The 20313-nt window shown below is 41.4% G+C and overlaps 1 protein-coding gene across 3 annotated transcripts in view; it reads left to right on the forward strand.

Moving 5' to 3' along the window:
• Positions 1 to 20313, forward strand: part of LOC122551780 (contactin-associated protein-like 5) — a 1278965-nt gene that overhangs the window by 698240 nt on the left and 560412 nt on the right. For all 3 annotated transcript variants that reach the window (XM_043694245.1, XM_043694243.1, XM_043694244.1), the window contains one exon: positions 3040 to 3211. In XM_043694245.1, the coding sequence (XP_043550180.1) occupies positions 3040 to 3211 (172 nt within the window). The remainder of the gene's footprint in view (positions 1 to 3039; positions 3212 to 20313) is intronic.

The raw sequence follows: 20313 nt of genomic DNA on the forward strand, positions 1-20313 counted from the left end.
AAACTCCATCTGCCACTTCTCAGCCCATTGGCTCATCTGGTCCAGATCCTGTTGTAATCTGAGGTAACCCTCTTTGCTGTCCACTACACCTCCAATTTTGGTGTCATCTGCAAACTTACTAACTGTACCTCTTATGCTCGCATCCAAATCATTTATGTAAATGACAAAAAGTAGAGGACTCAGCACCGATCATTGTGGCACTCCACTGGTCACGGGCCTCCAGTCTGAAATACAACCCTCCACCACCATCCACTGTCTTATACCTTTGAGCCAGTTCTGTATCCAAATGGCTAGTTCTCCCTGTATTCCATGAGATCTAACCTTGCTAATCAGTGTCCCATGGGAAACCTTGTTGAACACCTTACTGAAGTCCATATAGATCACATCTACTACTCTGCCCTCATCAATCCTCTTTGTTACTTATTCAAATAAACTTGCCATAATAATGTGAGTTCAGAAAGCAGTAGCATCCAGTGAGCAGTTGCTTTGAAGTGATTCAGAGATAAGGCCTACAACACTGTAGCCCAAACAAATACTCTGAGCTGATCATTTTCACCTGATAACACGGGAGGCAGGATTGGTGGATTTCAGCCGTAATATTTGGTAGATCTGGTTTCAAATCAACACCTTGTGTCTAAGAACTTCAGTTTGATAAATCTGTCCCATTTATATACTTGCTTTATATCAAAGCATCTGTACGCAACATTGAAATATGAACGATCTTAACAATGACTGTGATTGTAAGCATTAACTGTTTCCTAACTAGTCCGAATGTCTTTGCGTGTGATGTCGCAAAACATTGGTCAAATTTAACTGATGTACCACAGTAGGTTTTAGACAATGAATGTTTTAAGTATAGCTAATTAAGTGTTCTCTGGTGGTATCCAATGAAATAATTACAAAATGCTTTTTGTATGTAATTTACCTTTTTGTTATTTCAGCATTTTATACATCCTAATGTAAATATAGTTTGCTATCTCCAATGATGTTGCTTGTAAAGTTAGTGTATGCCTTTAATCAGTAGTCCATTGGATATCCTTTTCCACTGAGTGGCCATGCATTAATTATTGGCAGTGACATGGTAACATGAACCTTTTTGAGATATATAACCTTACCTGTTGTATATCTCCAACCGGTTTAATATTGGCCATCTACTTTAACACTCTTCTTTCATGACTGAAACTTGTTAGTTGTATATCTTTGGTAGAAATTCAGTTGCCATTGATTGGCTCTCTGGAACATTTTCTCTGTATTCAAAGAATGACCAAGATTCAAAAACATTTCACAAGCTGTGAAATGTTTTGGGCCAAACCAAGAAATCGATTTCACCTTGTATTATCTTTCCCCAATGTCAAAACCTCTACAATGATGACTTTGATTGCCTGCTTTTTTCCTCCAGTTTCTACTCAGTATGCTTTCTCCTCAACCCTTTTTAAGAAATATCTTGGATTGTTTGCGGCATGACTGTCAATGAATACATTAGCATTGACCCAAGATTGAAATGGACCAGCTGTATAAATATTGATTAATTTATTGTTGTGACGTGTACCGAGTTACAGTGAAAAGAGTTATTTTGTGTGCTGTACAGGCAGATCATACCACATTAGGCTAGCAGAACAGAATGCAGAATACAATGTTGCAGCCACAGAGCAAGTGTAGAGTGAATAACATTGACATTTGAGGTCCATTCAAGTCTGAAAACAGCAAGGAAGAAGCTGATTTAAATCACACATTTGTATGTGTATTCAAACTTTTATATCTTCTGACCAAAGGAAGAGGGTGGAAGAAAATAGAACTGGGGTGACAGGGGTCTTTTATTATGTCAGATGCTTTCCCAAGGCAGCAGGAAGTATAAATGGATGGAAGGCTGGTTTGTGTGATGGACTGGGCTGTGTTCACAACTCTCTGCAGTTTCTTGTGATCTTGGGAAGAGCAGTTGCCAAACCACAAGCACTCAATCTCTTTCCTGTATTCTGTCCCAAGTTATTTGAGCTCCTCCAACAGTGATGTTGTCAGTAAACCTGTAAATGGAGTTTGGGCAGAAATTGGCCATAGACTTAAGTGTATAAGGAATAGAGAAGGGGGATGGGTACACAGCCTTGCGGAGTGCCAGTGTTGAGGATTATGGTGGAGGAGGTGTTGTCGCCTATTCTTACTGATTGCAGTCTATGGGTCACAAGGTTGAAATCCAGCTACAGATGGGGAGCTGAGACCATATGTCTCAGAGTATCAAGATGAGTTTGTTTGGAATTATGGTGTTGAAGGTAGAATTGCAGTCAATAAGTAGGTGCCTAACATAGGTATCCTTGTTATCCAGATGTTCCAGGGATGAGTGAAGGGCAAAGGAAATGGTGTCAGCTGGGATGTGCTGCACCACAAGTGAATTGCAAGGCAATCTGGTCAGCTGGAGTTGGTGAGAGCCATGTCTAACCTCTCAAAGCCCGTCATAATTATGGAGGTCAGAGCCACTGGGCACGAGTCACTGAGCCACACTTTCTGCAGCCAGTAACTCAACTCTAATCTCCCCAGTGCCTGCCCATCAAATACAAGGTACAAGTCAGGAGTGTGATAGAATAGTGTCCAATTGCCAGGATAGATGCAGTGCCAACAGCATTCAATAAACTCAACACTATGGAGGACAAAGCGGCCCACTTAATTGGCACCAAATCCATTAACTTCAACATTCACTCCCTCCACCATTCTGACACAGTGGCAGCAGAGTGTACGTTTTCCAAGAGGCACTTCAGAAACTCATCAAGGCTCCCTTACCAGCACCTCCCATACCCATGGTCTCCAACACTGTCCATTTGATTAACCCTTAGAATGCTGCATTATACATGAAACCATTATACATTTATAATTATCTTTCAAACCCTACCAAATGAATAATGAAAACCATTTTCAAAGCCAGGGTCTTGTTTTGCCCTCTCCAGGAATTAAAAAGGGACAAGCATATTGGACCTGGTGTGTTTTTTTTTGTTGTTTACAGATATTATTAATCATCTTCCTGTTTAACATATGTATATGTTTGCTTCAAAGGTTGTCCTGAAAATGCAACTGCTACAGATTGTTTAAATCCATTTGACGCATTTGAAGGCTGCATGCGGCTTATATTGATTGACAACCAAGCAGTGGATCTCATTCTGGTGCAACAAGGCTTACAGGGAAACTTCTCTGACCTCCACATTGACATATGCGGTATTCAAGACAGGTAATTGCATACCCTTCCACAGTGACAAACAGCTAAATTCAATGCAACATCTCCTTTTGTGCGAGTGATTTATAGTAGTTAAATGCTTGCTTCTTTTGGATTCTTCCGGGACCTGAGGCTGCCTGCTTGGTGGCAAGGTGGAATATTGCCATGTATTTCAAAGGGAATGAAGTATAAAAGGAGAGAGCTTGTACAAAAATTATACTTAACGTACAAGTCAGACCACAGCTGGAAGATTGTGAACAGTTTTGAGCCCCCTATCTAAAGAATGATATACTGGCATGAGAGCCAGTCCAGAGAAGGTTCACTCAGCTCATACCAGGTATGGAGTCCAATCTTGCGAGGAGAGATTGAGTAGGTTGAGCCTTCTGTCACTGGACTTGAGAAGAATGAGATGTGACCTTATTGAAAAATGCAATACTCTTAAAGAACATGACAGGGTAAATGCAGAAGGGTTTTCTTTCCCACTTACTGAAGAGTCAAGGACCAGAGGATTTACTCTCAGAATAAAAGGCCATATATTTAAGATATAGATGAGGAGAATTTTCTTCTCTCAGAGGGTATTGAATCATTGGAATTCTTCCTCGCAGAAGTCTGTTAGGGCTGGGTCATTAAGTGTATTCAAGGGTGAGATAGATAGAGTTTTCATCAGTAAGAGAATCAAGGGCTACGGGAGAAGGCAGGAAAGACAAGTGAGGATTATCAGATCAACTGTGTTCACACAGCTGAATGGAGGAACAGATTCGGTGGGTTGTATGGCTTGCTGCTCCTATGTGTTATGGTATCATGATGGGAAGCCTGAACTCTACCAGTTTCCAGTCTTTGCCCGAATGAAGTTTCTGCACTGTTGCCAGTTGAAGTCTTTAAGTGGTCAATTAAGGATCACAAAAGAGCCTCAACCCCCTGAACATACATTTATCAACTGTGGGCAGGGTGTAAAAGAATGGGGGCTGAAAATGTGTTGCTGGAAAAGCGCAGCAGGTCAGGCAGCATCCAAGGAACAGGAGAATCAACGTTTCGGGCATAAGGGCTTATGCCCGAAACGTTGATTCTCCTGTTCCTTGGATGCTGCCTGACCTGCTGCGCTTTTCCAGCAACACATTTTCAGCTCTGATCTCCAGCATCTGCAGTCCTCACTTTCTCCTGTAAAAGAATGGGTCTACCCGACGGGTTAACCAGTGTGGACAGGCTGTCAGTTTGTGAAGGTGAGGACTGCACATGCTGAAGATCAGAGTCGAGAGTGCGGTGCTGGAAAAGCACAGCCGGTCAGGCAGCATCCAAGGGGCAGGAGAGTTGATGTTACGGGCAAAAGACGAACAGATCCCTGATGAAGGGATTTTGCCCAAAACGTCGACTCTTCTGCTGCTTGAACGTTACCTGACTGGCTGTGGTTTTCCAGCACCACACTCTCGCCTGCCAGTTTGTGAAGTCTATCAGTCTGCTCGCATCAATGCACAGAAAGGGTGAACCTGGGACAGGGGTTTGGCTATTGGAAGCCATCTGCCTGCCCATACTTCTGACCCCAACATGTCCCACCCCACAAGATACCACCCCCATCCCTGTCAAGTGAGATTGACTGCCCTCTGACCAATCCTCCATCCTAGATATTCGGAGAAGTATAGTACTGGCAGCAGCCACAATGCCTGCTGTGGTGCCACTGAGTTAGGAAGCTGCTCGCTTCAAACTGTTGATCAGGATTTCCTGGTCTAGATCTCTAATTCTGGCAGAAAGCCTACTATCAATCAATCTGCTCCCTGATTGTTGGAAGATCCAGTGAGCTTTCTTATCTGCACTGCCATGGATTCTCCATCTACAAACTCTTCCACTTTCAAATCGAGTCCAACAATGGCGAGAGCCTGACCTGTAAACTTTTCTCTTTCCTGTAAACTGTCAGAACATTGAGCTGGGAACAATGTTATAGTGGTTTCAAATTGCTCTATGATTCATTTAATTGATTGATAACCACCTTCCGTACAATTCATCAAAGCCCATTTAACAACACCTTCCCAATCACTTCCATTTAGAAGGACAAGGGCAGCAGAAACAAGGGAACACTACCACCTGCAAGCTCGTCTTCCAGCCACTCACCATCCTAACTTCGAAACATACTGCCCTTCCTTTGAGGATATTGAGTCAAAATCCTTGGATTTCCTTTTAAATGGGATTGCGGGTAGCCCTATGGCACCCTGGCTGCAGCACTTCAACAGGTTTAATTGAATTCACAAGTTTTTGGAGTGTTACTCCTTTGGCAGGTGAAGTGATGAAGGAACAGTGCTCCAAAGCTTGTGATTTCAAATAAAACTGCTGGTCTATAACCTGGTGTCATGTGACCTCTAACTTCGACCACCCCCCGTCCGACACCAGCACCTCCACATCACAGTTCAAAAAAGGTAGCTCACCAACATTTTCTCAGCTAGGGACGGACAATAAATGCTGGCCCTTCGAGTGATGCTCATATCCCATTAGAGAAAATAAAAAAAGACACTGCACAATCACACCATGAGCCTTGAGTTATGAACAGTACAGTAACCGGCAAAGCAATTCTCTTGGTATCAGAGCACACCATCAGCTGCTCATCTTTGAGCCTTTCAGAACACAGCTTGAAGGTTCTGGCACAAATTTCTGCTGAGTTGCAGTTCCCCACAGTTTGTCATGTTTTGTCAGCCTGCTGTGTTGCCCGTCTTTCAGACTGTCAGGAAGATCATGACAAATTCTGATTCTGTTATTGTCAAAGGTCGTATCAGTGCACTTTTCTCAGGATGCACTGGATCAGCACGAGGAGGTGAGCTTCATATTTTTTGGTTTTCCCAGTTCTCTCACTGTGGGGTGTCATGGTGGCTTAGTGGTAGCAATGCTGCCTCACAGTGCCACAGACCCACGTTTGATTTCAGCCTCGGGTGATTGTCTGTGTGGAGTTTACACATTCTCCCCCTGTCCCTCTGGGTTTTCCAGTTTTCTCCCACAATCAAGATGTGCAGGTTAGGGGAATTGGCCATGCTAAATTGCCCAGAATGTTCAGGGATGTGTAAAGTAGGTGTATAACTCAGAGGTATTTGTAGAGTAATGGGGAATGGGTTTGGATGGGATACTCTTCAGAAGATTGATGTGGACTTGTTGTGCCAAAGGGACTGTTTTCACACTGTAGCGATTCTATGATTCTTTTTTGGAATCGATTAATCCAATTTTAGTATGTCCATAACCTCCCTATATGACTCTAATTCAATGAAAACATATGTATGTGTATGTAAGACTATGTAATAGTTCTCTGAATTGGATGTATGTGACACACTGTTGCAAGATTTAAATTCGGTGTGAGGGTGTGAGATGTTGTGTGACCAATATGTCTCCAGCTGAGCTTTGAGTCATGCTATACCATTTGTTTGCTTTTCTTGAAATTGTACTGTGCATTAAATTGGAGATTGGCTGATTCTCAGGCTCCAGATATAGAGTCATAGAGACCTTTCCGACCAACTCATCCATGCCGACCAGATATCCTAAATTAATCCAGTCCCATTTGCCAGCACTTGGCCCATATCCTTCTAAACACTTCCTATTCATATAACAATCTAGATGCCTTTGAAATGTTGTAATTGTAACAACCTCCATCACTTCCTCTGGCAGCTCATTCCGTTCATGCACCACCCTCTCCATGCAGTTGGTGTTGACAATGTATTCAAGATTTTTTATTATATGTACAACACCAGAAAGCATGTGCAGTACATGTGCATTACATGTGCAGTAACGTTAATGATCACGATAATAAGTAGTTGAGTATCTTTGGAAAATGATATACATCCAAGTGCTATATACATACAGTGAGTATGGCCACAGTTTTGCTTCACCCTTAGACAGGGTCATTACAAAGGCACACTTGCCTTAATTGCTCAGTCCTTTGATTACAAGAATTGGGAAGTCATGTTGAGGTTCTACAGGACATTAGTGAGGCCTCTTCTAGTGTACTGTATCCAGTTCTGGTCACCCAATTATAGGAAGGACATTATTCACCTAGAGTGTTCAGAAGAGATTTACCAGGATGTTGTCATGAATGGAAGGTTGAAGTCATAAAGGAAGGCTGGATAGGCTGGGACTTTTTTCACTGGCATGTAGGAGGTTGAGAGGTAACTTTATAGAGTTTTATAATCTCTTGAAGGTTGTAGATAGGTTTAATGGTAGGTGTCTTTTCTGTAGAATGCAGGATCTCATGACTGGGGGCACATTCTTAAGGTGAGAGGAGAGATATTTTAAAAAGACATGAGAGGCAAAATTTTAACACAGAGGTGTGGAATGGACTTCCTGAGGAAGTGGTAGATTTGGGTAGAATTACAATGTATAAAAGACACTTAGGTAAACACATGAATAGGGGTTGTTTGGATAGATTTGGGCCAGGAACAGGCAGATGGGCTTAGTTTAATTTGGGATTATGTTCAACATGCACTGGTTGGACTGAAAGGTGTGTTTCCGTGCTGCATGACGTGGTGACGACATTAAAATGCATACAGGATTGACCCTTAGATTGCTGCATTATTCATGAATTGCTCTTCTACTAATAACTGTTGTTCTTCGATCATGTTTGGTGCATCCAGACTATAGTTATGTGGAGAAACATTGAAGCTGATGTACATTGCTGGCATTCATCAAGTGGCATCGCAACGGTAGTCTGCAATTGCGTTTTGTATCAATAACACAACTGTATTTCATGGCCTCTCGATAGAACGGCGGGAAACCATTATCAGTGAGGGCTTGGGTTTGATGATGGGAGGTTTATCGAATGTCACAGGCTCTGAGTAGAATTTGGGAAACACCGCAGAAAAGTGAAGAATTTTAAGGAAAGCATTCTTTGGCTGAGAACTCTGCATCCAGAAAAGGAGCAAATGAAAAAAAAGCAAAGAAGGGAAAAGAGAAACAGGACGTGAGTTAGAACTGGACAAGGTGGTGACATTGAAATGGAATTAAGCCATGGAGCAGGTAGTACAGGGAAGGCAGAATATGGATTGGAGCGGACATTTATCAGAGTTTAATAATAACAGTTTTGTTTGGTAGAATCATAATATTTATCACAGGAGGAAGATCATTTGGTCCATTATAGCCATTCTAATAGACACATTGCTATCCAGCCTACCACTAATTTCCAGATCATGGTTCATTCTGTTCAAGGTAACATTACGACAAAGATATATTGAAAAACGTAAAATGTAAGGAGGATTTCAGGCTATATCATCCTTTCATGCACCTCTGGGAGAAACTAATTCCCCTCTAAACTTCCTACTTCTTCCCTTAAATCTGTTCCTCCCACTTATTGAGGCCTCAAGGAAGGAGGATCGACTCCTTTGAGAGCTTCTCATCATTTTATACACTACAATTTGTTCTCCTCTCAGCTTACATCATTTAAACACAAAACTCAAAACTTTGCCATCTTTCTTCATGACTAAAGTTCTCCAGTTCAGGCAACATCCATGTAAATTTCCTGTGTCACATCTCAAGCATAATCACATGCTTCAAATATTGCAGTGACCGCAGCTGTAAGATTGAGTGCCACCAAACATGAGCTATAATATCACACTGAAACCTTCTCGCAGTTTTGAAGAATGTCGCCTAAGATTCTTGTTAACAGACAAGGAAGAAACAGTGAATCTGCTTGAGCAAATACATGTAGACAACCCTTTATCCGAAATCCCAAATCCAAAAAGCTCCAAAATCCGAAGGTTTTGTTCCGAAGTTTTTATCTCATTAACAAGGTTGATTGGCATGCAAACAGTTAACCCAACCCCACACCCACTCGATGCATGTCACTCAGATGTGACGTGAGGGGTGCCATGATCCAGCACTGGCAGGCCTCAATTCTGTCTCAGGGCCTGTTACTCATAGTGAGTCTGCTGTTCGGTAAGATTTTTAAAAATTTTACCGTTGAACTGTCACTTATTCCGAAATTTGAAAAGTTCCAAATTCCGAAAACCATCTGGTCCCAAGTGTTTCAGATAAAGGATTGTGTACCTGTATTGACTCTTGGACACCATCCTACTTTTTGACAAGTGACATGAGTCCTTTAAGTGGAAGGTGGGATCTTGGTTTGAGGTCCAGCCTAAAGGATGGCACCTCCAATACATCATGCTCTCTGTGGTGTCTGGAATGTCAGTCTATATATTATGAGCTCCAGCTTTGTTGGGAAGCTCTAACCCATCATGTCTCAGTGAAGCAAGAATACAACCTATGAAGGGATCTTATTGGCATAGTGTGTGGTGTGATTCACTGCACAGCTGTGCTTTTACTGAGCATTTTCTGGCATCGTCATATTGCACTGAATCAAATATAGTTTAAATTACTGTAAATAAGCTTTATTTTACTTCCGTATATCGTATACAGCGTGAAAAAAGAACATTAAATAGCTTACTCCTCCGTTGCTTAAGAATATCCCAAAGTGTTATATATTCTATTGCTAAGGGTGGATAAATTAGACTACATTGAATGTTTACATTATTTTCTAGCACAGGTCGATATCTCTCTCCAATTAAAATGTAGTTAACTAATTCACTAGAATCAAACTGGGTGCCCTGGAGATGTAAGCTGTTAACCTGAGACTATGGTTAATGATGTTCTGGATCATAAGACCATAAGACTTAAGAGTAGAAATTTGGCTATTCAGCCCATTGAGTTTGCTCTGCCATTCAATCATGGCTGAACCTTATAAGTTTCTCAACCTTATTCTCTCATCTTCTCCTTGTAGCCCTTGATCCCCTTGATACTATCTAACCCAGTCTTAAATATACTCAATGGCCTGGCCTCCACAGCCTTCTGTGGCAAAGAATTCCATTGATTCCCCACTCTCTGGCTGAAGACGTTTCTCCTTATCTCCGTTCTAAAAGGTCTTCCCTTTACTCTAAGGCTGTGCACTCGGATCCTAGTCTCTCCTGGCAACAGCAGTCACAAATGTTGGGGATATCTTTTCTCAGTTTTCAGCATTTTCATGTTTCCGCAATTTGTGGTGTCACTGGGTTCTTTGTCCTTCCTGTGGGGGAGAGCCTTGCAGCATTTTAGTTTGTTCATGGTGTGTGGGCATTGCTGACAAGACCAGTATTTACTGTCCATCCTTAATTCAGCTCATTATCCAGGATGTCATTCTAGTGCAATACTGAAGGAGTACTGAAACATAAGCATTTTGGTGAAAATTAAGAAAGCGGAGTTGAAGTCGGAGATACACCTCATTGAGCCGTCATGCATCATTCAGCACCAAAATACTCAACACTGTCATATTCTGCAATAGAACCCTCTACACACATCTGGTAATGGGCATTGTAGACCTTTCTTGTTGCCACTCAGTTGAATGTATCGATCTTTCACATAACTGGGAATGCTTAGTTCAACAGCTCTTCCCTAGTTTTCTGTCCTTGCAAACGTTATACCCTACTCAGCTGCCAACCGGCAAAAATCCACCAGCTGGTTGAAACATTCATGTTACATTTCATTTAACTATTCCATGATAACCTTCCATTCTATCACCCAAAATTGAGCAAGGTCTACCAGCAGTCCTCCTTTAGATCAAAGAGTGGGAAACATATCAAGCATCTGTCAATTTCTTTATAGTGAACACCTTGTATCACCTGGCAGAGTATGACTTACTATGTTGAGTATACTTCTCTATAAACAGGTTCAGGAAAAGCCAGGGCCACGCTGCAACCAACGTCCATCACTGAGCATCAATAAACTTGTAGAAAGATGCAAGAAATGCACCTTAAACTCAAGAAATGAAGAGGACAGATTTGCATTCACTAAATAAATAGGTAACACCATTTAATGAGATGATGGTGAAGTTCTCGCAGATGTCGACATCACTGTCATTGGCACATTGAGCCGGGAAATTGTTTACCTTCTAATAGCTCCAATGGTTCTGTTCTGAAGAAGGGTCGCTAGACCCAAAACATTAACTCTGCTTTCTCTCCACAAATCCTTCCAGACCTGCTGAGCTTTTCCAGCAAGTTCTGATTTTGTTTCCAATAGTTGCGCCAGGACCATCTAAAAGAGTTGCTTGAAAAGTCTCGTCAAATATTCTGTCAAATAAAACTCATAAAAAAGGATTGATTTTGATACCGCAAAATGACTGCTCCACTCATGCAAATCATTCATTTCACTTTGAAAACAATTGAAGTATCTAATACTTTGAGTTATTTAAAGACCTCGTAAGGTGCAGGGTTACTGAAAACATTTGCATTTCTTCTCTCAATTGCTCTTTTTTGGGATTCATTTCCTTGATGTATTCACAATTTTTAGAACTATAACAACATGTGCAGAATAAATCAGTTTTCAAAACTGGTTGTGAAAGTAGACAGCTGGAATTAAAATGTTTTGATGCTTTAAATAAATATGGCTGGTACTGATAGTTTTGAAATATTGCCTGATGAATGTACTGTAGTCCTTTATTACAAAGCCATTGAGCAGATCATTATGTGATGTTTTATAATGAATTGCATCATTATCTTGCAAGAACGAAATCTGGAATGTTAGAATAGGTCGGCTGACATTTTCATTATCAGTTGATTGGCTGGTGTAATTCACCCTGTAATAAAGTATTCCAGTCTTCAGAAGCCAGGACCTTCATACAGGGTGTGCTGAAACAAATGGAAAGTCATTGGTGATCTCAATCAGACAGCCTTTCACTGGATTCTGTAAACTCAAATTTCCTCCCATTTCAACCAATTTTCACGTCACTTGTCCAAAAAGGAAGGATGAGATTGTAACCCTATCTTATTGGTGAGTTGCGAGTGTGGACCTATCCCACAACTGGCCTGCATAAAGTCACCTAATTCGAGTATGCATACTGGCATCTTTTAGTTAATTTCCATGTGCAACCATTGGCTCTCATTGACCAATTGCTATGCACATCAATCAATCCACTGGAACTGTAAGACATAAGAGCTAAAGTAGACCATTCGGCCTGAAAAGTCTGTTTTTCCATTCAATGAGATCAGGGCTGATTTATTAATCCTCAACTCTACTTTCCTGCCTTGTCCCTATGAACTTTGATTCCCTTCATGATTAAAGTTAGTTGATGACCCAGCTTCGGCAGCTTTAGCAGTTTAAAAAAAGTATGTCGACTGACTACCCTCTGGAAGAATAATTCCAACTTACTTCTGCCTTAAATGGGCTACACCTTACTATAAGATGATGCACTCTGTTCCCACAAGTGACAAGACCTTCTCCATATCTATCCTGTCAAGTCCAGCAAGAATCTTGTATGTTTCAATAAGGACTCCTTTCATTCTTCTAAACTCCAATGACTACAAGTCCACCAACACAACCTCTCCATATAAGGCAATCTGTCCATACCTAGGATCAAGCTAGTGAAACATCTTTTGACTGGCTTCAGTGCCAGGACATCCTTTCTTAGACAATGGGATTAAAGCTGTTCACAGTGTTCCAGCTGTGGCCTGCCTGACTAGTGATTTATATACGCTGGAAATGTGTTGCTGGAAAAGCGCAGCAGGTCAGGCAGCATCCAGGGAACAGGAGAATCGACGTTTCGGGCATAAGCCCTTCTTCAGGAATGGGCTTATGCCCGAAACGTCGATTCTCCTGTTCCCTGGATGCTGCCTGACCTGCTGCGCTTTTCCAGCAACACATTTCCAGCTCTGATCTCCAGCATCTGCAGACCTCACTTTCTCCCCTAGTGATTTATATAGTTTTATGCTTTGAAGTAGAGGCCAATAATCAATTTGCTTTACCTATTACCTGCTGAACTCAGATCTAACTCATTGTGACTCATGCACGAGCACCCTAAATCCCTTTGTTGTACAGCTTTCAGCAATTTCTTCCCATTCAGACAAATGCAAGGTTATGCATTTTGTAAAATCAAATTCAAGGGCAAATTGCAAAGTAAATGTAATGACATACAGAGGGATCTGGGCGTACATGTCCACAGATCCCTGACAGTGGCAACCCAGGTGGATAAAGTAGTGAAGAAGGCATAAAGTACACTTGCCTTCATCAGCCAGGGCTTCAAATATAAAAGTTGACAAGTTGTATTATAGCTGTATAAAAATTTAATTCGGCCACATTTGGAATATTGCTTACAATACTGGTCACCACACTCCCAGAAAGACGTGGATGCTTTGCAGATGGTGCAGAGAAGGTTTACCAGCATGTTCCCTGGTCTGGAAGGTTTTAGTTGTGAAGAGAGGTTGGATAAACCTGGATTGTTTTCACTGAAAAGCTGGAAGGTGAGGGGCAACCTGACAGAGATCTACAAAATTATGGGAGGCGTAGATAGGATGGATAATCAGAGGCTTTTTCCCCCAGATGCAAGTTCAACTGCATGAGAGCACAGGTTCAAGGTGAGAAGGAGAGTGTTTAGAGGAGAAGTACAGGGAAAGGTTTTCACACAGCAGGTTCCTCTGTGGAAAACACTGCCAGTGGAGGTGGTGAAAGCAGGCATGTTAGCAACATTTAAGGTGTATCTTGAAAGATGCATGAATGAGAAGTGATCAAAGGAACAGAAACCACATACGGGCAATATGTAGCAGGCTAAATAAGGGCAAGGAATCAACGCAGGCTTGGAGGGCCAATGAGCCTGTTCCTGTGATGGACTGTTCTTTGTTCTTTAAACAATATTGAGCTCCTCTCTTCCTCCTGCCAAAGTGCATTGCTCATAATTTCCCATATTGTATGCCACCTGCCAGTCTTTCTTTTCTATTCAACGTAATCTGTTTACATTTTGACTCAAGTCAGGAAGCATGAAACAAATTGTAAAACCTGTAGAGCATTATTTCAAAAGTATTTTGGCCAAGTGTAAATAAACTGATGAAGAAATTCTGAGTCATGGGTTATCCCAAGTAGGGTTCTGTTACTCTGCATGCACAAGCTCCTGGCACTGGGGTTTCTTATTCAAACTGTTTTGGCTGGCTGAATTCCCTCTGTTTTAGAAAGTGGGGTAAACTCTAACAAATTCTTTCCAAGAATCCTGTGTGTGTGGTAAAGAAGACTTTACGACAAACTCCATTGAGAGGAGTAACAACAAAACAGAGAGGAAGCAATGGGCTATTGCTTTTCAGGAAGATGCTAAATTATCTCCAGCTCAATTCAAAAATTCTACCAAACGTTAGGCCATGTGACCTCCTCTGAACATCCTTCAGACTGTATCAGTCCATCTGAGTTCCCTGCTCCTTACCAGCTGTTGATGTGTACTCAGGGCCTGTCACATTCAGTAAACCTTCAGTCATCAAACCCAAATACTTTTTCCTTAGCAAAGTGTTCCATTGTTGAAAATTTCAAGATATATTTATGTGGATTCACATGATTGTTCTTCAAAAAAGTGTTTGGATTACATAACAGGAGAGATTTTTTGCTGAAGAACCAGTGCTTGGCTCTGCCCAGCTTTAATCAATGGCACTGCATACACTTTTCCATCTATCCCCAAATAATAATAGGAATGAAGAGGAACGCAAGCCTTGCATTTATGTTCCACCTTTCTCAACCCTTAGACATACCAAAGCATTTGATAGTCGATGAAGTATAGTCAATGTTGCATAATGGGAAATACAACAGCCAAATTGGATACAGCATGTTGCCGCAAACTACAACATTATGATGACCAGATAATCCATTTTTTGTAATGCTTACTTTAGGGAAAATCATGTCTAGGACACCAGGAATTACTCCCCTGCTCTTCTTAGAAATTCTACAGTGAGATCTGTTTGAGAGAGAATTTTTTTTTGAGACATGGCATCACCGGCTGGCCAGCATTTATATGCCATCCCTACTTGCCTTTGAACTGAGTGGCTTGCTGGGCCATTTCAGAGGGCAGTTGGGAATGAGCCACATTGCCGTGGATCTGGAGTCACATGTCAACCAGACCAGGTGAGAATGGCAGACCTTCTTCCCAGACAGGTTTTTTCCCTGTCAGTCGCCAATGTTTTCATGATCATCTGTGGATTCGTAATTCCAGATTATTCTTGAATTCAGCTTCCACCATCTGCCATGGCAGGATTCGAACCCAGGTCCAGAGAACATTAACTGAGTTTCTGGATTAATAGTCAACCAATAATACCACTGGGCCCTCATTTCCCCTTGGTTTAGTATCACCTCCAATAGACACAAGATTTAATTGTTTCTGTTATCTTAATTGGTAGTGAGTTGCCAGTTAAAACTGAATTGTCACGTTGGAGTGTAACAACAAAGAGGCAATTTTTTGGAAGTCAGTGACTAATGATCAGTTATCAGTAATTATCAATTATCAATGATCAATCAGTTACTTTAATCCATCAGCTACTTATGGAAATATTAGGGGAGATGACCAAAACATGTCATTGGGCAAAGCAGTATGTTTTAGGAAGGCTTTTATAGAGAATACAGAGGAGATTTCCTCGAAAGATACCAAGACTATGGCATTCTGGTGATTGTGAATACAATGGAGAAGCTCCTTAGAGCAGACATCATTGCAGGAGAGATTTAGATGATGTGTCCACAATCGCAAAGAATAGTTGATAGAGTTGTGCGAAGGAGGAATTATTTCTAACGACAGAAGAAACAGTAACGAGAGGTCACAGATTTAATGCGAATAGAAAATTGGAGAAATAAAAGTTTACATGGTGCCTCAGTGATTAGCATTGCTGCCTCTCAGCGCCATGGACCTGAGTTCGGTTCCATCCTGGGCGACTATGTAGAGTTTGCATAGTCTCTCCGTGTGGGTTTCCTCCAGTTCCCTCCCACAGTCCAAAGGTGTGTAGGTCAGGTGGATTGGCCATGGGAAATGCAGGGTTACAGAGATAGGGTAGGGAGGCAGGGCCAGGTAGGTTGCTCTTCAGAATGTCAGTGTGGACTTGATGGGCCAAGTGGCCTGCTTCCGCACTGTATGAAGTTGTTGCGACCTGAGATGAACTAACTGTCTGAAAGAGCGGTGGAGGAAGATAAAATAATATCCTTCATTCGAGGAGAAACATTTGGAAGGGGAAATAAGGGCAAAGTTGTCATAAGATTCAAGACTGTGGGGCTACTGTAGGTAGAATGTTTTTGGTGGTACGGACTTGATAGGCTGGAGGGCCTCTTCTGTACTGTACAATCCTATGAAAGTTGTTCATATTGTCAGTCCATGAAAATGAGAATGGCTTCCACCTGGCATCATGACTTGTGTGTCCTCAGGTAACACAGCTTGTCAATCTTAGAGCTACAGGTCTTTGGGCAGAGCTCAAGATCCTCAAGAAGGGGCTTGTTCCTGGAGCAAGAGTTCTGTCCTCTTTCCTTCCAGTTCTGTCTTTCCATCTTAGTTGTTTATATATAGTTTCCATCTGTGTTGTGACTTGTCGAATGAGGTGACAGCATATGACATCTTTAGCATGAGTTGACCCAGAGGGTTGTGAATCTGTGGAATTCCCTGCCCAGCGAAGTAGTTGAGGCTTCCTCAGTAAATGTTTTTAAAGCTAAGATAGATACTATTTTGAACAGTAAAGAAACTAAGGGTTACGGTGAGAGAGTGGGTAAATGGAGCGGAGACCATGAAAAGATCACCCATGACCTTATTAAATGGTCGAGCAGGCTCAAAGGGCCAGATGGCTAACTCCTGCTCCTCATCCTTTAGTTCTATGTTCATTCATCAAAGTTAATTTATTCCCATTTCAAAAAGAGAGTGGTGAGCCTGTGGAATTCTCTGCCACAGAAAGCCATGGAGACCAAAACATTGACCTTTTTTCAAGAAAAAACATAGTTTAAAGGACTAAAGGGAATGGAGCGAAAGCAGGAACAGACTACTGAGTTGGATGATCAGCCATGATTATACTGAATGACAAAGTAAACTTGAAGAGCCAATTAGGCAAAAGTGAGGACTGCAGATGCTGGAAATCAGAGTCTCGATTAGAATGTTGCTGGAAAAGCACAGCAGGTCAGGCAGCATCCGAGGAGCTGGAAAATCAACTTTTCGGGAAAAAGCCCTTCATCACGACTGGGCCTAATTCTTTCCTATTTTGTCTGTTTCCATGTAACTGGATGGTTTACTAGGCCATTTCAGAGAGCAACTAAGAGTCAACCACACAGTAAGGAACAGCAGAATTTATTTCCAAAAGAATGTTATTGAAGCAGGTGGGTTCTAGTGATAATCAATGATAGCTTCAGGGCGACCATTACTGAGACTATCTTTTAGTTTTTTTTTCCTAATTCAATAGAAATTTCTCTTTTGTCATCATGTTGGGATTCAAACCTGTCTCCAGAGTTTTAAGTTTAAGGTTGGTAGTTCAGAAGATGTTCCCACTTCACCACCGTCTTCCCAGTGTGAACTGCAAGTATTGAGCTCAGTAAGACTCTACATATTTAATTGAATGGGTTTTGATCTGTTCTATGCTGGATCAGCCCTTTTAAGCAAATTCATAAAAGAAAAATGCAGTGTGTTCACAAAATCATTTTATTGACTATCTACAAAATATTAACCTTGAACATCCATTCAAGGTAGCGCACATTAACCTCATGTCTGACACTTGTGCGCATGGATTTTAATAAAGAGCCTTGAAGGTAGCTTCACCAAGCCTGTTAACCTGGTCTCAAAGGTAGCTAAAGGTTTCATTCTCACTAATTAAGTAGAAAAAAAGACATTTCCCTTGCGGTCATCTTCCTGCAGTGTATCTCATTTTTATGACTCTCGTGTTGTTCAAACTGACTGCCAAATAGTGTTGAGATGCCTCAACCTTTCGAGTAATATCAGTACTTCTTATCAATGCTTTTCCTCAAGCCATAGCATTATTATAAAGGACTTTTACCATATTCTTGACAGCAAGCTACTGTCATTCATTTTATTGAAGGCTCCTTCCCTCACACTATTCCTTCAGATATAATTTAAATCGATTCCATGTACTTTTTTATTATGCCCAGAAATAGAAGTAATGCAATAATAAGTTAAGATTCATACACATTATTGTTGCAATTCTGTGGATTCTTTTACTTATCTCTGCTAACCGAAAGAAAGCATTGCTATTGTTAGAATGATAGATTCATGTAATACAGAAGAGGCTCTTCAACCCATCAAGGCCACACTGTCTTAATTACTCCAAATCTCTTCTCTGTCATATTTTCTTGGCCAATAACTTGGCCAATAAGCTTGAATGTTGTGACATTTCAAATGCTATTCCCAGCACATTACACCAGTTCTTACCTCAATTATCCTTTGAGGTACAAAAATAGAGATTGCTGGAAAAGCTCAGCAGGTCTGGCAGCATCTGTGGAGAGAAATCAGAGTTTGTATTTTGGGTCCAGTGGCCCTTCCTCAGATTGCTGTCCACAGATGCTGCCAGATCTGCTGAGCTTTTCCAACAATCTCTGTTTTTGCTTCTACTTTACAACATCTGCAGTTCTTTGGATCCTTCCAGATTCCCATCAACCTCTGGGTGAAGGATAGGTTAGATTCCTGTCAGTGTGGAAACAGGGCCTTTGGCCCAACAAGTCCACACTGACTCTCCAAAAAGTAACCCACCCAGACCCATTTCCCCTCTGAATGGTGCACCTAACGCAATGGGCAATTGACCTGACCTGCACATCTTTGGATTCTGGGAGGAAACCCACGCAGACACAGGGAGAATGTACAAACTCCCCACAGACAGTCACCCAAAGCTGGAATCGAAACAGGGTCCCTGGTGCTGTGAGGCAGCAGTGCTAACCACTGAGCCACTGTGCCATCCATGCATAGGAATAAGGGGAAGCAGATTTAACATGGAGATGAGAAGAAATTACCTCTCTCAAAAGGTGGTGAATCTGTGGAATTCACTGCCCCAACGTGTGGTAGCTCTGGAACATTGAGCAAAGGTAAGGAGGCAATAGACGGATTTTTAATGAGTCATGGTTTGAAAGGATATGGAGAGCAGCTAAGAAAGTGGAGTTGATGCTGACATGAGATCAGTCATGATTGTATTAAATGGTGGAAGAGGCTCAAGTGGTTGAAGTGCCTACTCCTGCCCCAAGTTCTTATGTTCTCAAATCCCCTTGAAACTTCCTGCCTTTTACCTTAAAACTATTCCTCCTTGTTATTGGCCATTAAACTAAGGGGAACAGCTACTTTCTATCTACTCTGTCCTTATTAAAGGAACTCTCCGTTTTAAACAACATTAACAGATAACGTAAAAGTTCATACTGCGAAAATCTGAAGGCAGCCAGAAATTGAAAGACAACTTTGATCCCCACATGGGACCTAGTTTGAAAACATGTTTGTTTTAAACAGCAAAGTGGACATACTCGAGCATGATGTCCTGACTTAATACCAGCTAAGGAAACCCACTTCAACTCATTCCTGTGTCCGTGTTTCGATTGAACTCAACAGGGTCTCAGCGGAGACTGATGCAACATGAAAAGACAAGTCTTCATTGAATGGATAAACTGCAGTAATTGGATGTGCTTAAGAGAATCTATCTTGTTGATACCATCAATAGACAGAGATTTAACAGGATTCCATTTTAAAGGCTTTAAATGACAATTACTTGAATGTTGATTGTAAAAGGAAACAAATAATGTCCTGATTGATTACTAGGGACAAGTAATATTCATAGCATTTAATCAGTAGATATCCGTATCTAATCTGAGTAAATGTTCAGAGAGCACCACACAAATATCAGCTTTCTAGCCCTAAGTCTGGAATTGTATTTCTAAACCCATCCATCTCTGTTCTGCATTTGACCATCTCTGTTCTGCATTCGGATGTCCTTTAACAGCTTTTTTTTAATTCATTCATGCATGTGGACATCACTAGCTAGGCCAGTATATATTGCCCATCCTGAATGCAATTAAGAGTCAACCACATTGCTGTGAGTCTGGAGTCACATGAAGGCCAGACCAGGTATGGATGACAGATTTCCTTCCCTCAATGGCATTAGTGAACCACATGAGATTTTCCTAACAATAACAATGGTTCCGTGGTCATTATTAGACCCTTATTGAATTAAAATTCTACGAATTGCCATGGAGGGATTCAAAACCAGATCCCAGAATGTTATCTGGGCCTCTGGATTAATAATCTAAGCAATATTACCACAAGGCCATTGCCTTCCCTTTGGCTAGGCATTTGGCCACTGTTCCTGATGTCTCCTTATGTGACTTGGAGTCAAACATTAGCTGATAACACACCTTGAAGTGCCTTGAAGTACTTT

The sequence above is a fragment of the Chiloscyllium plagiosum genome, chromosome 7 (genome assembly GCF_004010195.1).
Source record: "Chiloscyllium plagiosum isolate BGI_BamShark_2017 chromosome 7, ASM401019v2, whole genome shotgun sequence".
Taxonomy (NCBI): Eukaryota; Metazoa; Chordata; class Chondrichthyes; order Orectolobiformes; family Hemiscylliidae; genus Chiloscyllium; species Chiloscyllium plagiosum.